The sequence below is a fragment of the Zea mays genome, chromosome 7 (assembly GCF_902167145.1).
Source record: "Zea mays cultivar B73 chromosome 7, Zm-B73-REFERENCE-NAM-5.0, whole genome shotgun sequence".
In the NCBI taxonomy this organism is placed as follows: domain Eukaryota; kingdom Viridiplantae; phylum Streptophyta; class Magnoliopsida; order Poales; family Poaceae; genus Zea; species Zea mays.
In genome coordinates, this window is record NC_050102.1 from 1,395,821 (window position 1) to 1,414,629 (window position 18,809).

At 47.4% G+C, this 18,809-nt stretch overlaps 3 protein-coding genes across 5 annotated transcripts; 2 read left to right on the top strand and 1 right to left on the bottom strand.

Annotated features, from left to right (window-relative positions):
• The first annotated feature begins 6,021 nt into the window (after nt 1–6,021).
• On the top strand, nt 6,022–8,558 carry LOC100273239 (uncharacterized). The gene is made up of 3 exons (NM_001147681.1): nt 6,022–6,173; nt 6,484–8,004; nt 8,103–8,558. Exons 1-3 carry the CDS (start codon nt 6,141–6,143, stop codon nt 8,166–8,168), a joined length of 1,620 nt encoding a protein of 539 aa, NP_001141153.1. The 5' UTR covers nt 6,022–6,140; the 3' UTR covers nt 8,169–8,558.
• A 2,191-nt stretch (nt 8,559–10,749) lies between these two features.
• On the top strand, nt 10,750–16,578 carry LOC100277954 (uncharacterized). 3 transcript variants are annotated; one of them, NR_174145.1, is made up of 11 exons: nt 10,750–10,912; nt 11,003–11,262; nt 11,351–11,481; nt 11,854–12,078; nt 12,222–12,387; nt 12,843–12,943; nt 13,326–13,484; nt 13,857–13,909; nt 13,997–14,054; nt 14,808–14,928; nt 15,251–15,775. NR_174145.1 is itself a non-coding variant. In XM_008653025.2 (11 exons), exons 1-11 carry the CDS (start codon nt 10,804–10,806, stop codon nt 15,454–15,456), a joined length of 1,590 nt encoding a protein of 529 aa, XP_008651247.1. In that variant the 5' UTR covers nt 10,750–10,803; the 3' UTR covers nt 15,457–16,578. The 3 variants fall into 3 exon arrangements, 2 of the variants coding, with proteins under 2 accessions (XP_008651247.1, NP_001385892.1); XM_008653025.2 differs by having other exon boundaries at nt 11,854–12,077; nt 12,220–12,387; nt 15,251–16,578; NM_001398963.1 differs by having other exon boundaries at nt 12,221–12,387.
• Nucleotides 15,530–17,789, bottom strand: LOC100280310 (putative MATE efflux family protein). The gene is made up of 5 exons (NM_001153236.1): nt 17,414–17,789; nt 16,793–17,337; nt 16,614–16,700; nt 16,111–16,525; nt 15,530–16,014 (listed from the first exon to the last, which is right to left on the bottom strand). Exons 1-5 carry the CDS (start codon nt 17,738–17,740, stop codon nt 15,886–15,888), a joined length of 1,503 nt encoding a protein of 500 aa, NP_001146708.1. The 5' UTR covers nt 17,741–17,789; the 3' UTR covers nt 15,530–15,885.
• Between the last annotated feature and the right edge of the window lie 1,020 nt (nt 17,790–18,809).

Consider the following 18,809-nt stretch of genomic DNA (forward strand, 5'->3'; position numbering starts at 1 on the left):
TCGCGGCAAACGTGCAATCTCAAACTATGTAGAGCTTCTAATTCAAATCCAACAGTTTTATATAGGAGTTAAATATAAAATAGGTATCAGGTTTTAGGAGGAAGAGGTTAAATATAAAATAATAATTTATTGACGCTGATCTGGCACCAAACAAGTGAATCGTCTCGCAGTGCTCTCTACGGAACGCGGTGGCACGGGATGGGACGGTGTACGACCTCGGCGTAGGAACGACTTCTCCTTTGCGTGCTTTCGGACGATCCGCGCTGGAGCCGGATGGTCCATGATGGCGCGGAGGGTCTTCTTCTCCGCGAAAAATCTAAATCTCGCCTCCCGTGAGGGACCCCGTCGAGAAGAGAGTTCCAGAGGGTCGTATCGGGGTCGGCAGGCTACTCAAAACGCTTCTGGTCAACGTAGAGTCGAACAACGATCAAGAAATAGATCGAGGAAAACTAATATTAAGGATAGATTAATCATACTCTTAAAAAATGAAAAGTACAGTAGAAATAAGATAAATTTGATTGAATCGATTGTATCCGTTCGTCTATATAAAAAGATAAAGTCTGTACCCTAGTCAATGTAGAGTCGAACAGTGCTAGTAGTTGTGTTTCTGTCTCCAACAGAACAGAATGGAGCGAACTGATGGAGCGATGTTGGTCAGCTGCCTTCACTCATGTGTTGGGTCTCGTCTTTCAGCACTCTGCATTCGATTGGCACTCGTCACGCCTTTTGTTCCTTTTTTCTTTTTTCCGCCAGACAGAACTACTAGCACGGTAGTACGAACTACGAGTAGTTCAATGCAGGGAGCAGCTATCCTCTCAAATTATTGTGCCCTGTTAAAAGCTGGCAACTCTTTTTTTTTCTCCGTGCCAAAAGCAACCTAACTTTTGATGCCGGTAGATACAGATAGGAAGGAAAAAAAAAACCAAAGGGAAGCTCCTGGAAATCAAATTGCTACGATAGTTTTATTTTTTCTTGGATTCGACACAGTAACGGTAAATGGATCTGGGATTTGGTCATTTGGGTACTCACAGGATCGTATATTAAATAGAGTTGTAGATGCCATTCGTCTCTAAAGTTTAAGAGTGTGATTAAAAAAACTAAATATGACCTATATACACCGTAGCAGTACATCAGAAGTATATTTATTTTTAGATCCAGGAGTACTGCGGTGCGGTGCCGTGCGGAAGGAGGAGGCGTGAATTAATTATTATAGGACTGTATTAATTAATGTACTCCAACTCCAAGCACAGAGATTCACAGCAGAGAGACTAGACTAGGGAACTGAACGGGACGGAAACGGGAATCACACTCCAAGTAGGACTAGGAGTATGCCATCCCGACGCACGCACAGGCACAGGCATAGCCAGCTGCCACGCAACGCAATACGAGGAGGGAGGGAGCAGGGGATGGAGTGGACTTTGGTGGTGGAGTTGGAGATGGAGTGGAGCAGACGGACCGCCATCCCCGTCCACCACGCCACCTCGCATCGCACGCTCGCTGGCTGCATCCTCCATTCCTTTTCCTCCCGTCGTCCTGCTCCCCTGCCTCCTTTCCCCTTCCCTCCTGCTTCGCTTTCAACCAACCTACTCAGTCCCAGTCCCAGTCCCAGTCCCAGTCCCACTCCCCTCTTCGCACTCTCACTCTCCATCATCGCCACTCCACAAACCCCCGCACTGCTTCCTCCCTCCCTCCACGCCACACGAGAGCAACGTGCCAAGCAGCAGAATTCCACAACGCCACGTCTGCATCGGGATGCCGCCGCCGCCGCATCCGCATTGCCCCCTCCTGTCCTCATCCTCCGCCGCCGCCGCCGCACCAGCCGCGTGACCGGCTTCCTTCCCTTCCCTTCCCGCAGCCGCGCCTCCGTGCGTGCCAGACCCCGAATCCGAGTCCATGGCAGCCAAGCGCGCGCCGCCACTGCCGCTCCTCCTCCACCTCCTCCTTCTCCTCCTGCCGCTGTCCGTTCCGCGGGCGCGCGCCACCGCAGACCCGCACCCGCACCCGCACCCGGCGCCGTGCCACCCGGACGACCTGCGCGCGCTGCGGGCCTTCGCCAGGAACCTCGCGCCCGCCGCGGACGCCCTCTGGCCCTACTCCGCCGGATGCTGCGCGTGGGCCGGCGTCTCCTGCGACGCCGGCGGCCGCGTGTCCGCCCTGCGTCTCCCGGCCCGTGGCCTCGCGGGCCCGCTCCGGCCCCCGGCGCTGCCGTTCCTCCGGGACCTCGACCTCAGCCGCAACGCGCTCACGGGCGCCGCCGCCGCGGTCCTCGCCGCGCTGCCGGGCACGCTCCGCGCCGCCAACCTCTCCTCCAACCTGCTCCACGGCGCGCTCCCGGCCCTCCTCCCGCCCCGCCTCGACGCGCTCGACGCCAGCAACAACTCCATCTCGGGCGCGCTCGCGCCCGACCTCTGCGCCGGCGCGCCCGCGCTCCGGGTGCTCGACCTCTCAGCCAACCGCCTCGCCGGCGCGCTCCCGTCCAACGCCTCGTCCCCGCCGCCCTGCGCCGCCACGCTCCGGGAGCTCGCCCTCGCCGGCAACGCGCTCGCGGGGGACCTCCCGCCCGCGCTCTTCCAGCTCACCGGCCTGCGCAGGCTCTCCCTCGCCGGCAACCGCCTCACCGGCAGCCTCACCCCTCGCATCGCCGGGCTCAAAGACCTCACCTTTCTGGATTTGTCCGGGAACTGCTTCTCCGGCGACCTCCCCGACGCGTTCGGTGGCCTCACGTCGCTCCAGAATTTGGCCGCGCACTCCAACGCCTTCTCGGGGCAGCTGCCGCCGTCGCTGTCGCGGCTCTCGTCTCTCCGTGCTCTTGATCTCCGGAACAACTCCCTCTCCGGCCCAATCGCTCTCTTCAACTTCTCCGGGATGACGTCGCTTGCTTCCGTCGACCTTGCCACGAACCAGCTGAACGGCACGCTCCCTGTCAGCCTCGCTGGCTGCAGGGAGCTCAAGTCGCTCAGCCTCGCCAGGAACAGGCTGACAGGCCAGCTGCCCCAGGATTACAGCCGCCTCGCCTCGCTGTCGATGCTCTCGCTGTCCAACAACAGCCTGCACAACATCTCGGGGGCGCTCGGGGTGCTCGGTGCCTGCAAGAACCTCACCACGCTGATCCTCACCAAGAATTTTGTCGGCGAGGAGCTGCCGGACGACGGCATTGGTGGGTTCGGTGGATTGGAGGTGCTGGCCCTTGGTGATTGTGCTCTCAGGGGAAGGGTTCCCAAGTGGCTCGCTCAGTGCAAGAAGCTGGAGGTGCTTGATCTGTCCTGGAACCAATTGGTTGGCGTCATCCCCTCGTGGATTGGCAAGTTTGAGTACCTGAGCTACTTGGATCTCTCCAACAATACTTTGGTCGGCGAGGTTCCAAAGAGTTTGACGCAGCTCAAGAGCCTTGTCGCTGTCACGCGGTCACCGGGTATGGCGTTCACTAGCATGCCATTGTATGTGAAGCATAACAGAAGCACTAGCGGCCGCCAGTACAACCAGCTCTCAAACTTCCCGCCGTCGCTGATCCTGAACAACAACGGCCTGAATGGGACTATCTGGCCTGAGTTTGGAAGCCTGAGGGAGCTGCATGTCCTGGACTTGAGCAACAATTTCATATCTGGGAGCATTCCTGATTCGCTGTCGAGAATGGAGAATCTGGAGGTTCTTGACCTTTCATCCAATAACCTCAGCGGTGTGATTCCGTCGTCCCTCACGGAGCTCACCTTCCTGTCCAAGTTCAGCGTGGCTCACAATCACTTGGTGGGGCAGATCCCAAGCGGAGGGCAGTTCCTGACGTTCTCCAACTCGAGCTTTGAGGGTAATCCTGCTCTATGCAGATCAAGTTCCTGCAACCACCTGATTTTGTCCAGTGGAACTCCTAATGACACGGACATAAAGCCCGCGCCAAGTATGAGGAACAAGAAAAACAAAATACTCGGGGTGGCCATCTGCATCGGCCTGGCCCTTGCGGTGTTTTTAGCTGTTATTCTGGTGAACATGTCAAAGAGGGAGGTCTCCGCTATTGAGCATGAAGAAGATACCGAGGGCTCCTGTCATGAATTGTATGGCTCTTACTCAAAGCCAGTGCTGTTCTTTCAGAATTCTGCAGTGAAGGAGCTAACTGTCAGTGACTTAGTCAGATCGACAAATAACTTTGATCAAGCCAACATAATAGGGTGCGGTGGATTCGGTCTGGTGTACAAGGCCTACCTCCCCGATGGAACGAAGGCGGCAGTGAAGAGACTCTCCGGTGACTGCGGGCAGATGGAGAGGGAGTTCCGTGCCGAGGTGGAAGCACTGTCACAGGCTCAACACAAAAACCTTGTGACCCTCAAGGGCTATTGCCGCTACGGAGACGACAGGCTGCTGATCTACTCTTACATGGAGAACGGCAGCCTGGACTACTGGCTGCACGAGAGGTCAGATGGTGGCTATGTGCTGACATGGGAGTCGAGGCTCAGGATCGCCCAGGGCTCAGCCAGGGGGCTAGCTTACTTGCACAAGGTCTGCGAGCCCAACATCATCCATCGGGACGTGAAGTCCAGCAACATTCTTCTGAACGAAAACTTCGAGGCGTGTCTGGCTGATTTCGGGCTTGCAAGGCTAATACAGCCGTATGACACTCATGTGACCACGGATCTAGTTGGCACCTTGGGCTACATTCCACCAGAGTACAGCCAAGCTGTGATCGCCACTCCCAAAGGGGACGTCTTCAGCTTTGGCGTAGTCTTGCTCGAACTGCTCACGGGTAGGCGCCCCGTGGATGTGTCCAGGTCCAAAGGGTCCAGGGACTTGATCTCCTGGGTTCTTCAGATGAAGTCTGAGAGGAAGGAAGAGCAGATTTTCGACAGCCTGATATGGAGCAAGGCGCATGAGAAGCAGCTGCTGTCTGTCCTCGAGACGGCGTGCAAGTGCATCAGCGCTGATCCTCGGCAGCGCCCGTCGATTGAGCAAGTTGTGAGCTGTCTTGACAACAGTGTGTGAGCAGCGCCATGACACCATGCTGATTGCCAGTTTCTTCCTTTTTTTTCTTAATCAGACAAATGCTAGCCTAGGAGGTATTGACATGAGAGAAGAACAGAGTAGAGAAAAAGGCAATCTGAGCAAATTCAGACAATGCAGGTGCAGGCTAGGCATGGTGCCGTGCTAGGATTATATTAGCTTACCAGAAAATAACTTGGGTCTTGTTTTCCTTCTCAGTAACTCAGTGCTGTGTAGAAATATATAAACAAAATTCCCCATATCAATCCCTGTTTTATGAGCTGCTGTGCCTCAGATGGTTTATCCTGTGAATACAATGCTGAATTTCATCATCTCAGGGTAGTGATGTTTTCGCCATGAATTTTTCCAGTTGTGTGATAATTTCGTACACTGATCGTTTTCCTGATTTGTCGTTGTTCCCGATTAGCTAGGAATCCAGATACTATTGTCATGCCACTGGATCTGGAACTGATGTTGAACTTTTTGGCTAACAGGCTTGAGTGTGCAGGAGGTCTAAAACTAAGGTCTATGGTCTTCACTTCACATATTTATCAACATCACTAGATAGTCTAGAGTAATTGTAACTTCTATGAGAGATCTACGCTTCTGTCAGTTACAAAAGGAGACAAAAGTGTGGTATGGCAAAGGGAATACATAGCAATATCACACGCAGGGAATATAGAAAGCTGACGATTCGTTTCATCAAAAGACAGAAAGAAAAAGCTTGGAATTCGTTTCCGAAAGAAAAAGGTTGGGAACTTGCTCGAAAACATAGGAGTACCAAAACTTAGGAGCAATTTGGTTGTCGTTGTTAATGAAGCTAAAACATAGGAGCATCAGTATAGCAACAGCCAACAGAGAGTGGAGAGAGAGGACATAATTCTATGAGAACCTCTTGTTTGTCTGTCCAAATCCAAAAGAGAGGTGTCCCCACGTAGCCTGATGACATTATCCACCAGGAAAAGGAGAAGAGCCCGTGGCCGTGGCCTGGCCCCAGCTCCCAGCCCCAGCCAACAAAAGAGAAGCCCGGCCCGAACTCTCCTTCCATCGGCCGTCGACCGATCCGTCTCCACTCCAGGTTCACTTCGCCTCTCCCTCGCCCTCTCTCTCTCCTTGCTTCTACCCCTCTCCCCTCCAGGCTCCAGGTGCCCTACCGCCGGACCGGCGCCCGCCTCATGAAGGCCAAGGCATCCGCCGCCGCCGCCGAGGTAACCATCGCGGCCCGCATATTCATCTTTCTCCTTTTTATTTTACACTCCGGTCGGTTCATGAAAACATAGCTAGGGTACCTACCTCCGGTTCTTGAGAACAAAATTGCCGCTTTGTGTACTCGTACTCCAGATTCACAATTATTCTCCACATCGTTTAGGGCCATGTGTTTTCCACCTCGTTGGTAACAATTAGAGAAACTCGGAATCCGGAAGCCACGCCAAAAACGAAATTAACTGTCAGATTGAGGCGCCGATTCTCCAACCGCGTGTATTTGCCTCATTAGATTTTTTTTTTGTTTGCTACTAGGATGACGCCGAACCCAAGAAGATCCGGTCCTCACGCAGTAAGCACCGCCGACGCCGTCACAGCCGCTCCTCCTCTAGGTCCGAATCTCCGCCCCGCAAGCGCTCCAAGAAGAACAGCAAGAGGATTCCTGACAAGAAGAGCAAGAGGAGCAAGGGCAGCCGCGGCGGCAGCCTTAGACGTCGGCACCATAGTCTTAGCCATAGCCGTAGCCTTAGTAGCAGCCCTTCCTCAGTAGCCCGACGCAGCAGCTCCTCATGTAGCAGCAGCAGCGCCTCTGAGAGGTCGGTGAGCCCGCCACCCAGGAGCAGGTCCAGAGATGTAAGGAGGAAAAAGGGCAGAGGGAGGGGCAGGGAGAGGGATCGTAAGGGGAGAAAGTTGCGGAGATCGGCAAGTTCATCTAGCATCTCAGCAAGCAGTGGCAGTAGCAGGAGCAAGAGCAGGAAGCGGATGACTGTTGGTGGCACTAAGGATCGCGCTACAACTACAAGGGATAAGATGGAAAAGGGCTACACTGATCGCCGTTCTTGTCGGTCTGTCATGAACGTGGACGAGCACGTTGATGGGGATGAAGACAGGCTCGCCATTGCCAAGGTGGTGGACAATGATATTGACAGGCACAAGAAGAATTTGGAATCGGAGAGCTCACCTTCCAAGAATGCCAATACAACAGAAGAGAAAGTACCTGCAAGTGGTGGAAATTCAGATGCCCAGGATCTGGAGCTGATTCTTAGGCAGAAAGCTCTTGAAAACTTCAGAAAGTTCAGGGCAGCAGCGACCATGGGAGGCAAAACAGACAGTGGAGCTGCAGGGAAGGAAGCATCAATAGACGATAGCGTACACAATGCTGGCATGGAGGTTGCTGATGCCACACATTCTCAGAGTCAGGAAACCAGTCTTGGAGCGAGGTATTCTGCTGGATCACCTAGATCACAGAATTTTGGGAATGGTGCGAATCGTTCTTGGAAGCAGGACAACGGTGCTGGCATGAGTTGTGGTGGATCACCCGGATTACTTGAGCCTGCTGAGACTGGTGGCCCGACTCAACTGAAGGGAAGAGCAGAAGAATCAACTCGTTTGGCTTCTCAGTTTTTGTCACCACGGGATGCCAGGAATGGCCGCAGTGTAATGCAAAGGCTGGCGCCCCCTCCAGGTAGTTCTGCTAGTGTAAACCAAATGTTAGGAAGCAGTGCAGGGCTGAATCATGTCGATGGAGCTCCAAGGGTTAGATCAGTTGTGAGCATACCCGCTAGGGAAAGGCTTGATGGTAGCACACATACTACACCCCTTAGCCCCAGTGAGGATTCTTCCCCTGTTGAAAGCGGCGGCAAAGTTGGACTCCCTCTGAATGACACTAACAAGGCTGAAGGAACCAATGGAGAGAACAGAAAAACAAGTGAAGCTTCGGCCTCTGACGGTTCCGTATTGTCACCTACCGAAGACAAGAGCCAGGCTAGTATTGAGGGTAAAGATAGTTTTCAGAAGAAGACTTTCTCTAGAATGCATGATGGAGAGACGGTGGAGGTGAGGAACAGACCTCCACTGTTGGTTCAGGTGCCTTTAATTGGCATGCTGAAACTATATCCATCCAATCTAATTCATTTCTCTCTCTTTTTTTATAGGTGAGCTACAAAGTCTACATACCCAAGAGGACCCCAGCCCTTGCAAGGAGGAAACTGCAGCGCTGAAAACGCCACAATTCATCATCGGTCTTACTATCTGCAAAAACTATAGGTTTTGGCTGGATATACCTATTCTGTGAACCACGAGTGCCCAGCATACATGCCTTATGGAATCTGGATATCTGTTGCTCAACTAAATAAACAGTTTTCCTACAGCAAATGTATTAATTGCCTGGGATTGGGTGATTGAGTCGTTGTAATCAGCAAACGTGACGTCCAATACTGATGAATCTGTCACCTGCATCTATTGCTGTTGGCATAGTAGTATTTTAGACATGCAGTAGCTACCTTGCTGCAAGCGGACGTTGGACTTGGACAGACACTGCAGAATGCAGATGTGCCTGACTGTACTCTCTAGTCTGAGATTGTTAAGCCTGAAGTTCATATTTCTGCTTTATATTATTGTCGTTTTGATTTGTTTGACTGAGTCTTGTGGGTGCTGTACGGTGACCGATGAGGAGCATCAGATCAACTTTGCCTGCTGCGTCATGAACTGTTGACCATTGGATGCTGCCGTCTACCCTTTTGTTTCCTGTGCTTGCCTGGTTGCTACTTCAAATGCGGATGGACAAAATTGATTTCCGTTTTCGCGCTGTGTTGGCAAGGGAGTTGGAAATATGTTGTTTCCCTCCTGAATCAAGATGCATGTTCGGTGCAGATATAGCTTTTTTTTCAGTTCTTTTTAAAAATGGATCGAGATGCATGTTTCCTGCTTTACCTGCTGCTGCTGCGTGCCTGCGTCTGCGTGCACTCGGCCAGGGAGAGCCGCTACTAGCTTTGGCACGAGTCAAAAGCTAATGCACAAACAAGCAAGCCCTTACAAAACTGTTTTTGGCCCCGTTTAGTTTCTTTAGTCACATATTTAAACTTTAGTGGTGTTTGGAAGTGAAGTTTTTTTTTTACAGTTTTGAAAAAATACTCTATATACAGAATGGTGTTTGATAAGTTAGCTAAAAAAACCTTTATTTTTGATAAATTAGCTAAAAACCCTTTATTTTAAAAACTGAAGTACTGTAAAAATTGTAGTTGTTTTAAGGTATTCTAAATTTAGATCTAGATCTCATTTTTAATATTTTAAATTATGATATTGTCTTAACTAAGGTATGTTGTGGTATTTTAAATACTGTGGTTTTCAAAAACTTTTTTCCAAAAAGGGCCTTTAGTCACTAAAGTATCACATTTGGTTTCAGTGACTAAATCTGACTAAAGAACATTAATTGGTGTGAATAATGACTTTATTATCCCTAATAATTAGCAGATGTATGCTGCACGAAGAAAGAGAAGATGACAAATGAGATAAAAATCCTACTTTAGTCTATTTTAGTCATCCTCTTGGTGATTAAAAAAACTAGTAAAGTTTAGTTACCTCACTTTAGTCACTATATTTGCTTCTTTAGAGATTAAAATTAAGTAAATTTTAGTTACCCCAAACCAAACGCCACATTTGTTTATAACTTGGGCTTGGCAATGCCACGTTAGGGCTTTTTTTTTTTGGATATTTTATAAAATTTATATGTATTTTTAGTTTAATTTACCTTCTAAACTTTAAAATATTTAAAAGTTTAGAAGGCAAACTAAACTAGATATATATAATTTTTAAAAAATATCAAAAAACTATATCGCAAATAATATTTTTCAAAACAAATTATCTAAATATTTTTACATGAAAAGATAATACAATTTAGAACCTTAACGTTTGGCTTACGTCCAGAAATTTCGCACATTATTTGTTTTAGCTTAGGAAATGATAAAATTGGTTTTATTTTTTCTTTTCAAAAGTCATGCTCTGTCCTTCGTCGCGGAGAAAAAAATAAGAAAACTGGTTCTACGGGTCTGGAGAAAAACTGAACGACCACGAAAATTAAGTGTAAATTTTACAGGAATTAGTTTAAAACCATTGGAAAAACGCAAGATTCATGAAATAATCTTACAATCCAATGGAGCCCTAAGAGCATCTCCAATAAAAAGTTCTATATTTAAGTCCTCAAAACTAAAGCATGACTCGATTTAAATTAAAACAGGAATCTATTTAAAGTGTTTAGGGCCACAAAAACATTTGCAGCTCCAAAAGTTAAGCACTATATCATATTATTAAAAATATATTTTGTTATGTAGGAAATAAAATATTAGAAATAGTGTACACAACGAGGATATGGCCTTAGTATATGGTATACTATATTTAGAGCATCTTCAATAATACCTCAAACTAGTGTCTTAAATTGAAATATAGGGCTCTACACAGAAAAAACTACTTCAAAACGTCTCATAAATTTTGTCAAAAACATATAAAACATCCTCACAAGTGTCTCAAATATACTACATCCTAGTAGGTTGCCTAATAATATAGAATCAGAGTTTTACTGTTGGAGCAGAATATTTTATTGGTGTCCTAAACCATATAAATTATACTCATTTTTAAATTATAGGGCATTTTTATAGGAAATATTCTTAAAGATTCTCTTAGGACTCAAGAGACCGAGTCCTATAACCGTTTGATGTAAAATAGGATCTTTGTTAAAACATGTTTTTGTGTTAAAGTCATATATTTTAAAAATAGGACCCTTTAGGTCTGCTGTTGGAGATGCTGTAAAGGAGTTAAATCCTGTGGCCCATCCTGCTAAGATGAAAATTGAAAAGGCCCATGATCCTGGGCTCTCTCGTCTTTCCTCGACGAGATTCCCAAACCGCTCCGCCGCCGCCGCTCGTCAGCCTCCGTTCCAACCGCCGCGCCGGCGACATGCCGCCCAAAGGTCCGCGTTCTACTCTTATCTCTATGCTTTGTACGGAGGAAGACCCCTCCCTGCGCTCCACTGACGTAGAGAGTCGACGATTGCCTGCAGAGCTGCCGGGGTTCTACTACGACCCAGAGAAGAATCGCTACTTCCCCATCAGGGGCCCCATCCCGGGCGCTGCCGCCCGCCGCGGCACGCCAGCGCCACCTCCGGCCGTGGACACAACGGGATGCAGCAGGAAAAGGGCTAGGCGGCCGGAGCTGCTCAACGCCAGGGAGATGTACGGCGGCGGAGTCATGTTCTCCAATAAAGCCGCCAGGTCCACGTTCAAGCAGCAGTGCCACTACGCGCAGGCGTCTCAGCCCATGGTGATCGCCCGGGCTACTTACTCCTTGCTTTCTTGTGCGTTACTGTATTGTAATACTCTATTTTTTTCATCATCGTGCGGCTTGGCAGGTCTGGAAGTACCAAGCCACCACCTCTGTGGCTGATAAGGCGCTCGAACAATTGGACGCCATGGTTCAGACACCGCAAGGGTTGAAAGAGTCCAGGCTGCTAGTCTCCGGCAGCATGAACGGTTCGATTCGGTAAGAGTCTTCGTTGGTATCTGTTTCTATTTACTATCTATCTACTATTTGGATTCATTTGTTTTTTTTTGTTCAAGTTATGTAGAGTCATGGCATTATGAGACTGAAATTGTAGTATGCAGGCCTTGTTGAGACTATCTTGGTATCACCATGTCACACTTGCTGTATTGTCTGCTGGCACAGTCGCACAGATTGTCTTTTGTCTTAACTGTTGGTTGTTCTAAGAGAAAGTGTGCATTTATCTATACTTCAATTCTCACAATCCGTCGATATGTTTTATCTCTCAATGTTCTTACTTCTGTGTAAGAGCATGGGTTCATGGCCTTACTAATGTCAAATGTCACGGTGCATTTTCCTATAATCTCTTAATAGGTTATACGGATTAGGGACTGCTCTGAGTAACTTTGAGAATGAGGCAGAGTTTTTGCCCCAACCTGCTTGTACTCTTGTGGGAAAGCACAAGCCAGGACCACTCCCCAGCATTTGGTCACCTGGAACAGGCTTCATAGCTTTCTCATCCAGTATATCATGCATAAAGAAGCTCGGACGTCATGTCCCTGATGCATCGAACACCAATTCATCAGTTCAGCGAGCATTGTATCCTGAACTCGTTACTTATTGTACTCTCTATTTATTTGGACATTTGGTGTTGCCATAGTTGCACATGTTTGCATTATGTTTTCTTTATTATTAACTGGAAATATGTTGTGAGCTTGTGTCCCTTGACGTTGTAAAACATGGTGGCTACTCTTGGATCTGGAGAATCTCGTGCCTCTTTATATATTATGGATCTTTCTGAAGCTGTTGACTTGGCAATCGGACCATGGACTACCTACAGAGTTCATTCACTTGATCGAACAATGTGGACAGCTGATTGTAGTTCTGATGGCACACATGCAGCTTTCGGTGAGTTCGTTGAGTCAGAGCTTAAATATTGGAGATAATTAAAGTTTCCCTTGCACTTAGGTACACTATTTTTGCAACTTGTTTCTGATTGAACCTTGTGTTACGTAACTCTATCAAGTTGGATGCATTCACTAAGAATTTCACTACGGAATTAGCATTTCTGAAATTCTTTGATAATTTAAACGTGACAGTTGAATATTGAACCCATATAGCAAGACCTGCTTGTTTTGGTACTTGTATACATATGTGATTTTTTTCACAATAACTCAGTTTTGGTTATTGTGATGGCCGTTTTGCAATTTAAAGGTTAGTCATTGCTATAGTTGGAGGAATTAATTTAATTGTCATAGCAAGCTGTACTCATTCTTACAGTTTTGGCAGTTTGCAGCCTGCTTATGTTACAGACACATATAGTATCCTTTCGCTTGGGATTCACTTGTTCATCTTATTTCTAGGTTCGGACCTTGGTGCTGGTCTGATCGATTTGGAAACAAGGGGATCATCATGGTTATGTCGTTCTAAAAGCGACATTCTTTCCCTGAAATTTGTGCACTCGGTAACAATCTTAATCTACCTAAACTTCTTCCCACTTTGTAGTTTTAACTGGTTGAGATATCATTTTATGGTTTGTTGTCAAATGACAGTTATTGAAAATTTTGCTTGCCTCAACCTTTTGCCCCCACTTTCCAGTTAAGCTTAAATTTGGTGCATGTGCATCTAATGCATGACTACATGATTCTCAAAGTTTTGAAAGGAAAGCAATATGCTACCGATGTGACCTTTCCTATTGCAGCATATGTCATAATCTGCAGACCTACGTAATATGGATTTTATTCTTTCTTGTTGACCCTGTATCCATGTTATGATTACTTCGGAATTTACTGTGACACACTATTCCTGTCTCTGCTATGCCCACTGGATTTTCTCACTCCTATAAGGGAAAAGTTGTGCTATGTGGTCTACGGAATGGGAGTATAGCCCCTGTTGATGTACGGCAAAAACAGCATAATCAGCCTACTGGAGTAGCTTCATCTAGCAATGCTAGGAGGACAGTTCCCATGCTGCCCACAAGACATGGTGGGAAGCAAAGAAACCAGGTATGTAATACTAGTAAACAGCATCCATTATTACCATACATGTTTGCCCCAAAATTCCTAAAATAAAAGGATTGTCAGAGGTCAGATTGGTAATGCAGGTGGCGCAAGTTCTTTTTAGAGCACCATGTTCACATGATGTTCTAAATGGCTAAAAGGATTGAAAAAAATTAGAAAATTTAATTTCAATTCTGTTATGTGTTTATTGTGGCCGCTGTGAGTCACCATCTCTTTAACAGGTCAAGTTAGGTTATTCTAGTTGACAGCTAGAATAAAAAGTATGATGGGAAATATATTTATTTTGAATGCATATTTTGCTAGTGTACCTCGTAAAAAAGGTGATGCTATTGTTTTTTCTTGGAACTTGTCATGCAGGCTAGCAAGGATAAATTTTCAAGAGTTATTTCTATGTCGTCAGCAGTTTGTAGGTAACAATAATGTTCTTTCCTTGGTGCTAATTGTATTTTTGGACAATGTTTATGTTCCCTAGTACTGAAAGTGACATTGTTGCACAGCTTGGTTTCACTCTCATCAGATGAGAACTACTTCTTAGGAAGCTCCATGGATGGATCTGTAAGTTATACTTAGACCATTTTTTAGTGTTATGAGCAAGATTTTTTTCTCAAACATCTTATCATTATATTTAGAATACAAAAAAATGGGCAAGAGCCCTTACAAATCTGCACAGACTCAACACCGACCCACACACATACAACAATAACACCTTTACCCAAGGTGACGACGACCTGACCTAGAAAACTCTAATCAACAGCGGCAAGGAAGATTGAAATGCCTCTAGCCCGGGTTAAACTCCAATGATAAATCATCACTAGCGAGCAAAATAGCTCTAGCTAGATTAGGTGGCAAACCCTCAAACACACACTTTGCTCAGGATCTGCTAGGATTGATGGATTTCAAAACTAGAATTGTTTGCTGACACCACACGTCGACGTGGTAACAATATTTTCAATTAGAGTTGTGTTTAGTCTTTTCCCACTTATCTGTTGTAATCATGTAATGTGCCAGATTCGAAAGTTGACACTTGAATGTCATGCATAAATTTAATTTCACAGGTTTTTATTTCATCTTTATTACAATGGCAGACACATACTGAACTAAAATGTCATGGATCGAATCGAATAACAAATTCGGCATGGATATATCAATTATTTAGAGGGCAAACAACAACCAATTGCTGTGAACCAGTTATTAGTTATCTTATCTGAAGTCATTGTCTACAAAGTCCGCATGTACTTTTGCACCTCTTTATGATTAAGAATTTGAAGTCGACATGCAAGAGCAAAGACCTTTTATTTTGTTGTACAGATCAAACTCTTCGATCTTCGCCTCATTCAGAAGGGAGGTATACAGTCGTACGAGGGGCATGTGAACTCACACACACTTTTACCACTTGCTGTTGATCCATCTGAGACCTTACTTATGTCAGGTTTGTTCATTTTAGCTGTGTATTTGGCTATATGCAAATAAATAAATGTTCTTTTCTTTTGCCATTTAGCGCTAGGGGATGCTCTTTGAAGTGGTTATTGACCAGTAAAAACTTACACAATAGTTTGTTTGTGTTCTTACTTGATAGCCTAAATGCCGCACCAAGGAGTATAGATTATCGTTGAATTACATATTGTATAGGTTGAGTTTTGATTTACAGAATCGTCTGTGTGCTAGTTGGTTCATATATGTGAAGTTAGCAAGATTAATTCAAGGGAGGGCATGAAATCCTCATTTCAGAAAACATGTTCATTCGTTGACAGGTGGGGAGGACTGCACTGTTCGCATATGGAGCATCAAAACAGGCGAGCTAATCTTTGCGCGGAGCATGGGAGACAGTCCCTTCACGTCATCTTGTTGGCCCGAAAGCAGCCATGGCTTGTGCAGTCCTTGGCTGTTTGATGTAAACCACAGCTGGGGAGCTTGGTTGGGGTCACGTGCTGGGTTGTTCTATATGCATGGTACTTGAGTTATTCTGCACTACTACTTACGTTACTAAATTGGAGCCTTGGAGTCTAGAGCAAAAAAAAGGTGGCTGTATTCTCAAGAAACATGAGACCACTGAGCTCTGGAGTGAATGAAGGACGTCGTCTTTGGAAGTTACACATCACCTAGAGCTAGGGTGTCCAGTCCTTGGTAGGAATTAGACATGTTTCTCTTAGTGGTGGATACTGTCTAGCTAGGAAGAGAGTCTTGAGGGATTGATGGACGCATGCATCTTCAATTCCTGTGTATTGTATTACTACAGGTACAATCTGTAATGTTACACACTGATGATGAATTGATGATGGCTGATGAGCAAACATACCAGGCAGCTCTGTCGAAGCCTGTTGCTGATGGTTCAACATTTCAGCAACAGCACATGGCAAAAAAGAAAAGAAAAACTCTTTCTGGATTCCTAGCAGACAAAATCGTTGTCCTTGTTGAACATGGTCAGGTCTAACTCCTCCCAGTTGGTTCGCAGGGTGATGAAAAAGAGGACGCAGTTCTGGCAGAGGAGGCCGCATATCTGCCCCATCCACAGCCCCTGGACGACACAGACATGCATTGTTAATTTGGTACATTAACATTCATTAATTATTTGGTACATGAACATTCGTTCAGAATAGAACACATACTGTACCTTGGTTTGGAAGCCGAGCGTGAATCCGAAGAGGATGGCGAGCGGCAAGCCGATGACATAGAAGGCCACCAGGTTGGTCCACGCCGCCAGGTGCTGCCACCCACAGCCCCTGGCGACGCCGCAGAGCACCCCCTGCGTGGAGTCCAGCACGACGGAGCCGATGAGCAGCGGTGTCATGGAGGCGAAGGCGCTGACCACGACCTCGCTGGTGGTGAAGAGGCGCACCCAGAGGTCATGGCCGAGGCCCAGGAGCAGCAGGAACGCCACCCCCAGCATCAGGGACAGCGTCAGCGACACGGTGAGCGCCTTCTTGGCGTTGGCGATGTTCCGGGCTCCCAGCTCGTTGGATACCCTTGTGCTGATGACAGCGGCGAAGCCATAGGTGATCATGTATGATATGGCTTCGGTGTTTTGGCTGCAACCGAACATGTAGAAATTACCATTTTATATATTGTTTGTCGAATTGAATGATAATAGTAGCTAGAGTAAGTTAAATTAATTACCACATGGCAATGATGGAAGTGCTGAGCTGAGAGTCAGGCATCAGCCCTGCAAACAGCACAAGGATCTCGAACGACCAGTACTCGAAGCTGCAAGCCATGCCATGCCATTTTTTTTATATATATCGTCATCATCATCGTCATAAAAAACACGAATTTGAGGACATGAGTATGGGACTAACCAGACCATGACCGCTGACGGAATGGCGAGCTTCATTCCGGGCAGGACGTGCCGGAACGCCTCGGTCGTGAACCCCGGCCACGTCTCCCTGAACCTGGCGGACAGCATGACGTACGCCGCGAGCATGAGGAAAGACAGCCAGAGCGAGGCGGACGTGGCCACGGCGGCGCCGGCGAAGCCCATGCCGAGCACGTTGACGAGCGCGTGCGCGACGCCGACGTGCGCCGCCAGCGGGAGCAGCGAGAAGGCGACGAGCGGCGCCACCACGGACTGCGCCTGCAGGAAGCGGAGCGCGCACTGGATGAAGCCGTAGGCGAACAGCGCCGGGACGGAGTGGCGGAGGAAGTCCGCGGCCAGGCGCGACGTCTCCGGGTCCTGGCGGAGGAAGACCAGCAGCGGCTCCGAGTAGATCCAGAGGAGGGAGACGACGGCGGAGGCCAGCGCGGAGGTGAGCAGCGACGCCTGCAGGTGCACGCCCATCGTCCGGTACGCCTTGGCCCCGTACCCTTGCCCGCACAGCGTCTCCAGCGAACCGCTCAGCCCGGTCTGTGGATGCCCCCCATCGTCAGATCAGATGGAGGCTGTTCGTTGGATCCATCCGATCCGATCTAGACGTACGTACCATGAGCGCGATGCCGGTGACGGTGCCCCAGGAGTTGCCGAGCGTGGCGGCGGCGAGCTGCAGGTCGCCGAGGCGGCCGGCGAACATGACGGAGACGAGCGGGATGGCGTAGTAGGCCATGCTGGTGGCCACCATGGGCGCCGCGAAGGCCAGCTGCCCCTTCACCTCCGCCCATGGCCACGCCGACGCCGACGACGCCGCCGGCAGCAGCCCCGTGTCCCCTGCAGCAGTTTTCCCCTGATCACCATGGATGACGGTGAGTCTGAGGTGATCATCATCACCGTTGTTGGCCGGTACCAGCAACGGAACATTTGCCTCCTCACCCATTGTTGCTTCAATTTGCTATATCATGTGTTGTGTGTGTGTGTGCTCCGTCTCTACTGGATCTGCACGCCAACTAACTCAAGCGCACTGCCACTATATATAGCCATAGGAATCCCTTCCCTATACGCCGGCTATAGGCTATACATATATTTTTTTTTTAGAAAGCCAGGAGAACTGCGCATCATTTTAATTATAGAAGAAAAAGGTCCAAAATGGACCAAGGTACAAAGCCCTAAGCAGGCTCACTCAAAACCAAAAAACACACACACCACTCCCTAGACCCTGTGAAGGTTACGCGCAAGCACTAATCCAAAGCTCTGAAGATGCTTGGCACCAGCCGTAATCCAACACCCAATCTCATCAAGAAAGACGCATCTGATAGAGCTTAGCGAAGGGGTCTCCCCATCAAAGACAGCCTTGTTGCGGTGGATCCATAAACACCAGGCCCCTAAAATGATGATGCTGTTCATGCCCTTTCTCTTGCTTTTATGTATCTTCTTACTTGTTTTTCGCCACCAATCAGCAAAGGAGATCTCATCTCTAGAGGGAGAGAGATTACCAACATTCAATCCAAATAGAATGGAATGCCAGAACTGTCTTGCAAAGACACATGAACACAAAATATGTTGTATGGTTTCCTGCTCTTGATCACAGAATAGGCTATACATATAAGTACACTACCTTTTATTTTTAGTAATACAACATCAATGAGTGGTCAAAATACCAATACAGTTAATTCACTATGGTGGAATGGGTCTCCATTACATTGTGTGATATTACTACGTATTACTACCTCTGTTCTTATGTTCTTAAATATATTTATGTTCTTAAATATATGACGCCGTTGATTTTTTTAAAACTTTGATCACTTTGTCTTATCCAACAAAAATTGTAAAGTATTATTTATTTTGTTATAATTTGTTTTATCATTTAAGGTAGTTTGAGCGTGACTTAAAACTTTAGATTTTCAAATAAATATTTCGAATAAGACGAGTGGTTAAAATTTTTTAAAAAGTCAACGACGTCATATATTTAAAAACGAATGGAGTACTATATACATGGAATGATATGC

What these genes read in the sequence shown, in the direction of transcription:
- LOC100273239 (NM_001147681.1), top strand. Translation starts at nt 6,141, where the DNA reads ATGAAGGCCAAGGCATCCGCCGCCGCCGCCGAG. An exon ending in CATCCGCCGCCGCCGCCGAG is followed by an intron (nt 6,174 to 6,483) that starts GTAACCATCGCG and finishes GTTTGCTACTAG; the next exon opens with GATGACGCCGAACCCAAGAA. An exon ending in ATGATGGAGAGACGGTGGAG is followed by an intron (nt 8,005 to 8,102) that starts GTGAGGAACAGA and finishes CTTTTTTTATAG; the next exon opens with GTGAGCTACAAAGTCTACAT.
- LOC100277954 (XM_008653025.2), top strand. Translation starts at nt 10,804, where the DNA reads ATGATCCTGGGCTCTCTCGTCTTTCCTCGACGAGATTCCCAAACCGCT. An exon ending in CGCAGGCGTCTCAGCCCATG is followed by an intron (nt 11,263 to 11,350) that starts GTGATCGCCCGG and finishes GCGGCTTGGCAG; the next exon opens with GTCTGGAAGTACCAAGCCAC. An exon ending in TTCATCAGTTCAGCGAGCAT is followed by an intron (nt 12,078 to 12,219) that starts TGTATCCTGAAC and finishes CGTTGTAAAACA; the next exon opens with TGGTGGCTACTCTTGGATCT.
- LOC100280310 (NM_001153236.1), bottom strand. Translation starts at nt 17,740, where the DNA reads ATGGGTGAGGAGGCAAATGTTCCGTTGCTGGTACCGGCCAACAACGGT. An exon ending in CCGTCAGCGGTCATGGTCTG is followed by an intron (nt 16,701 to 16,792) that starts GTTAGTCCCATA and finishes CATGGCTTGCAG; the next exon opens with CTTCGAGTACTGGTCGTTCG. An exon ending in CGCTCGGCTTCCAAACCAAG is followed by an intron (nt 16,015 to 16,110) that starts GTACAGTATGTG and finishes TGTGTCGTCCAG; the next exon opens with GGGCTGTGGATGGGGCAGAT.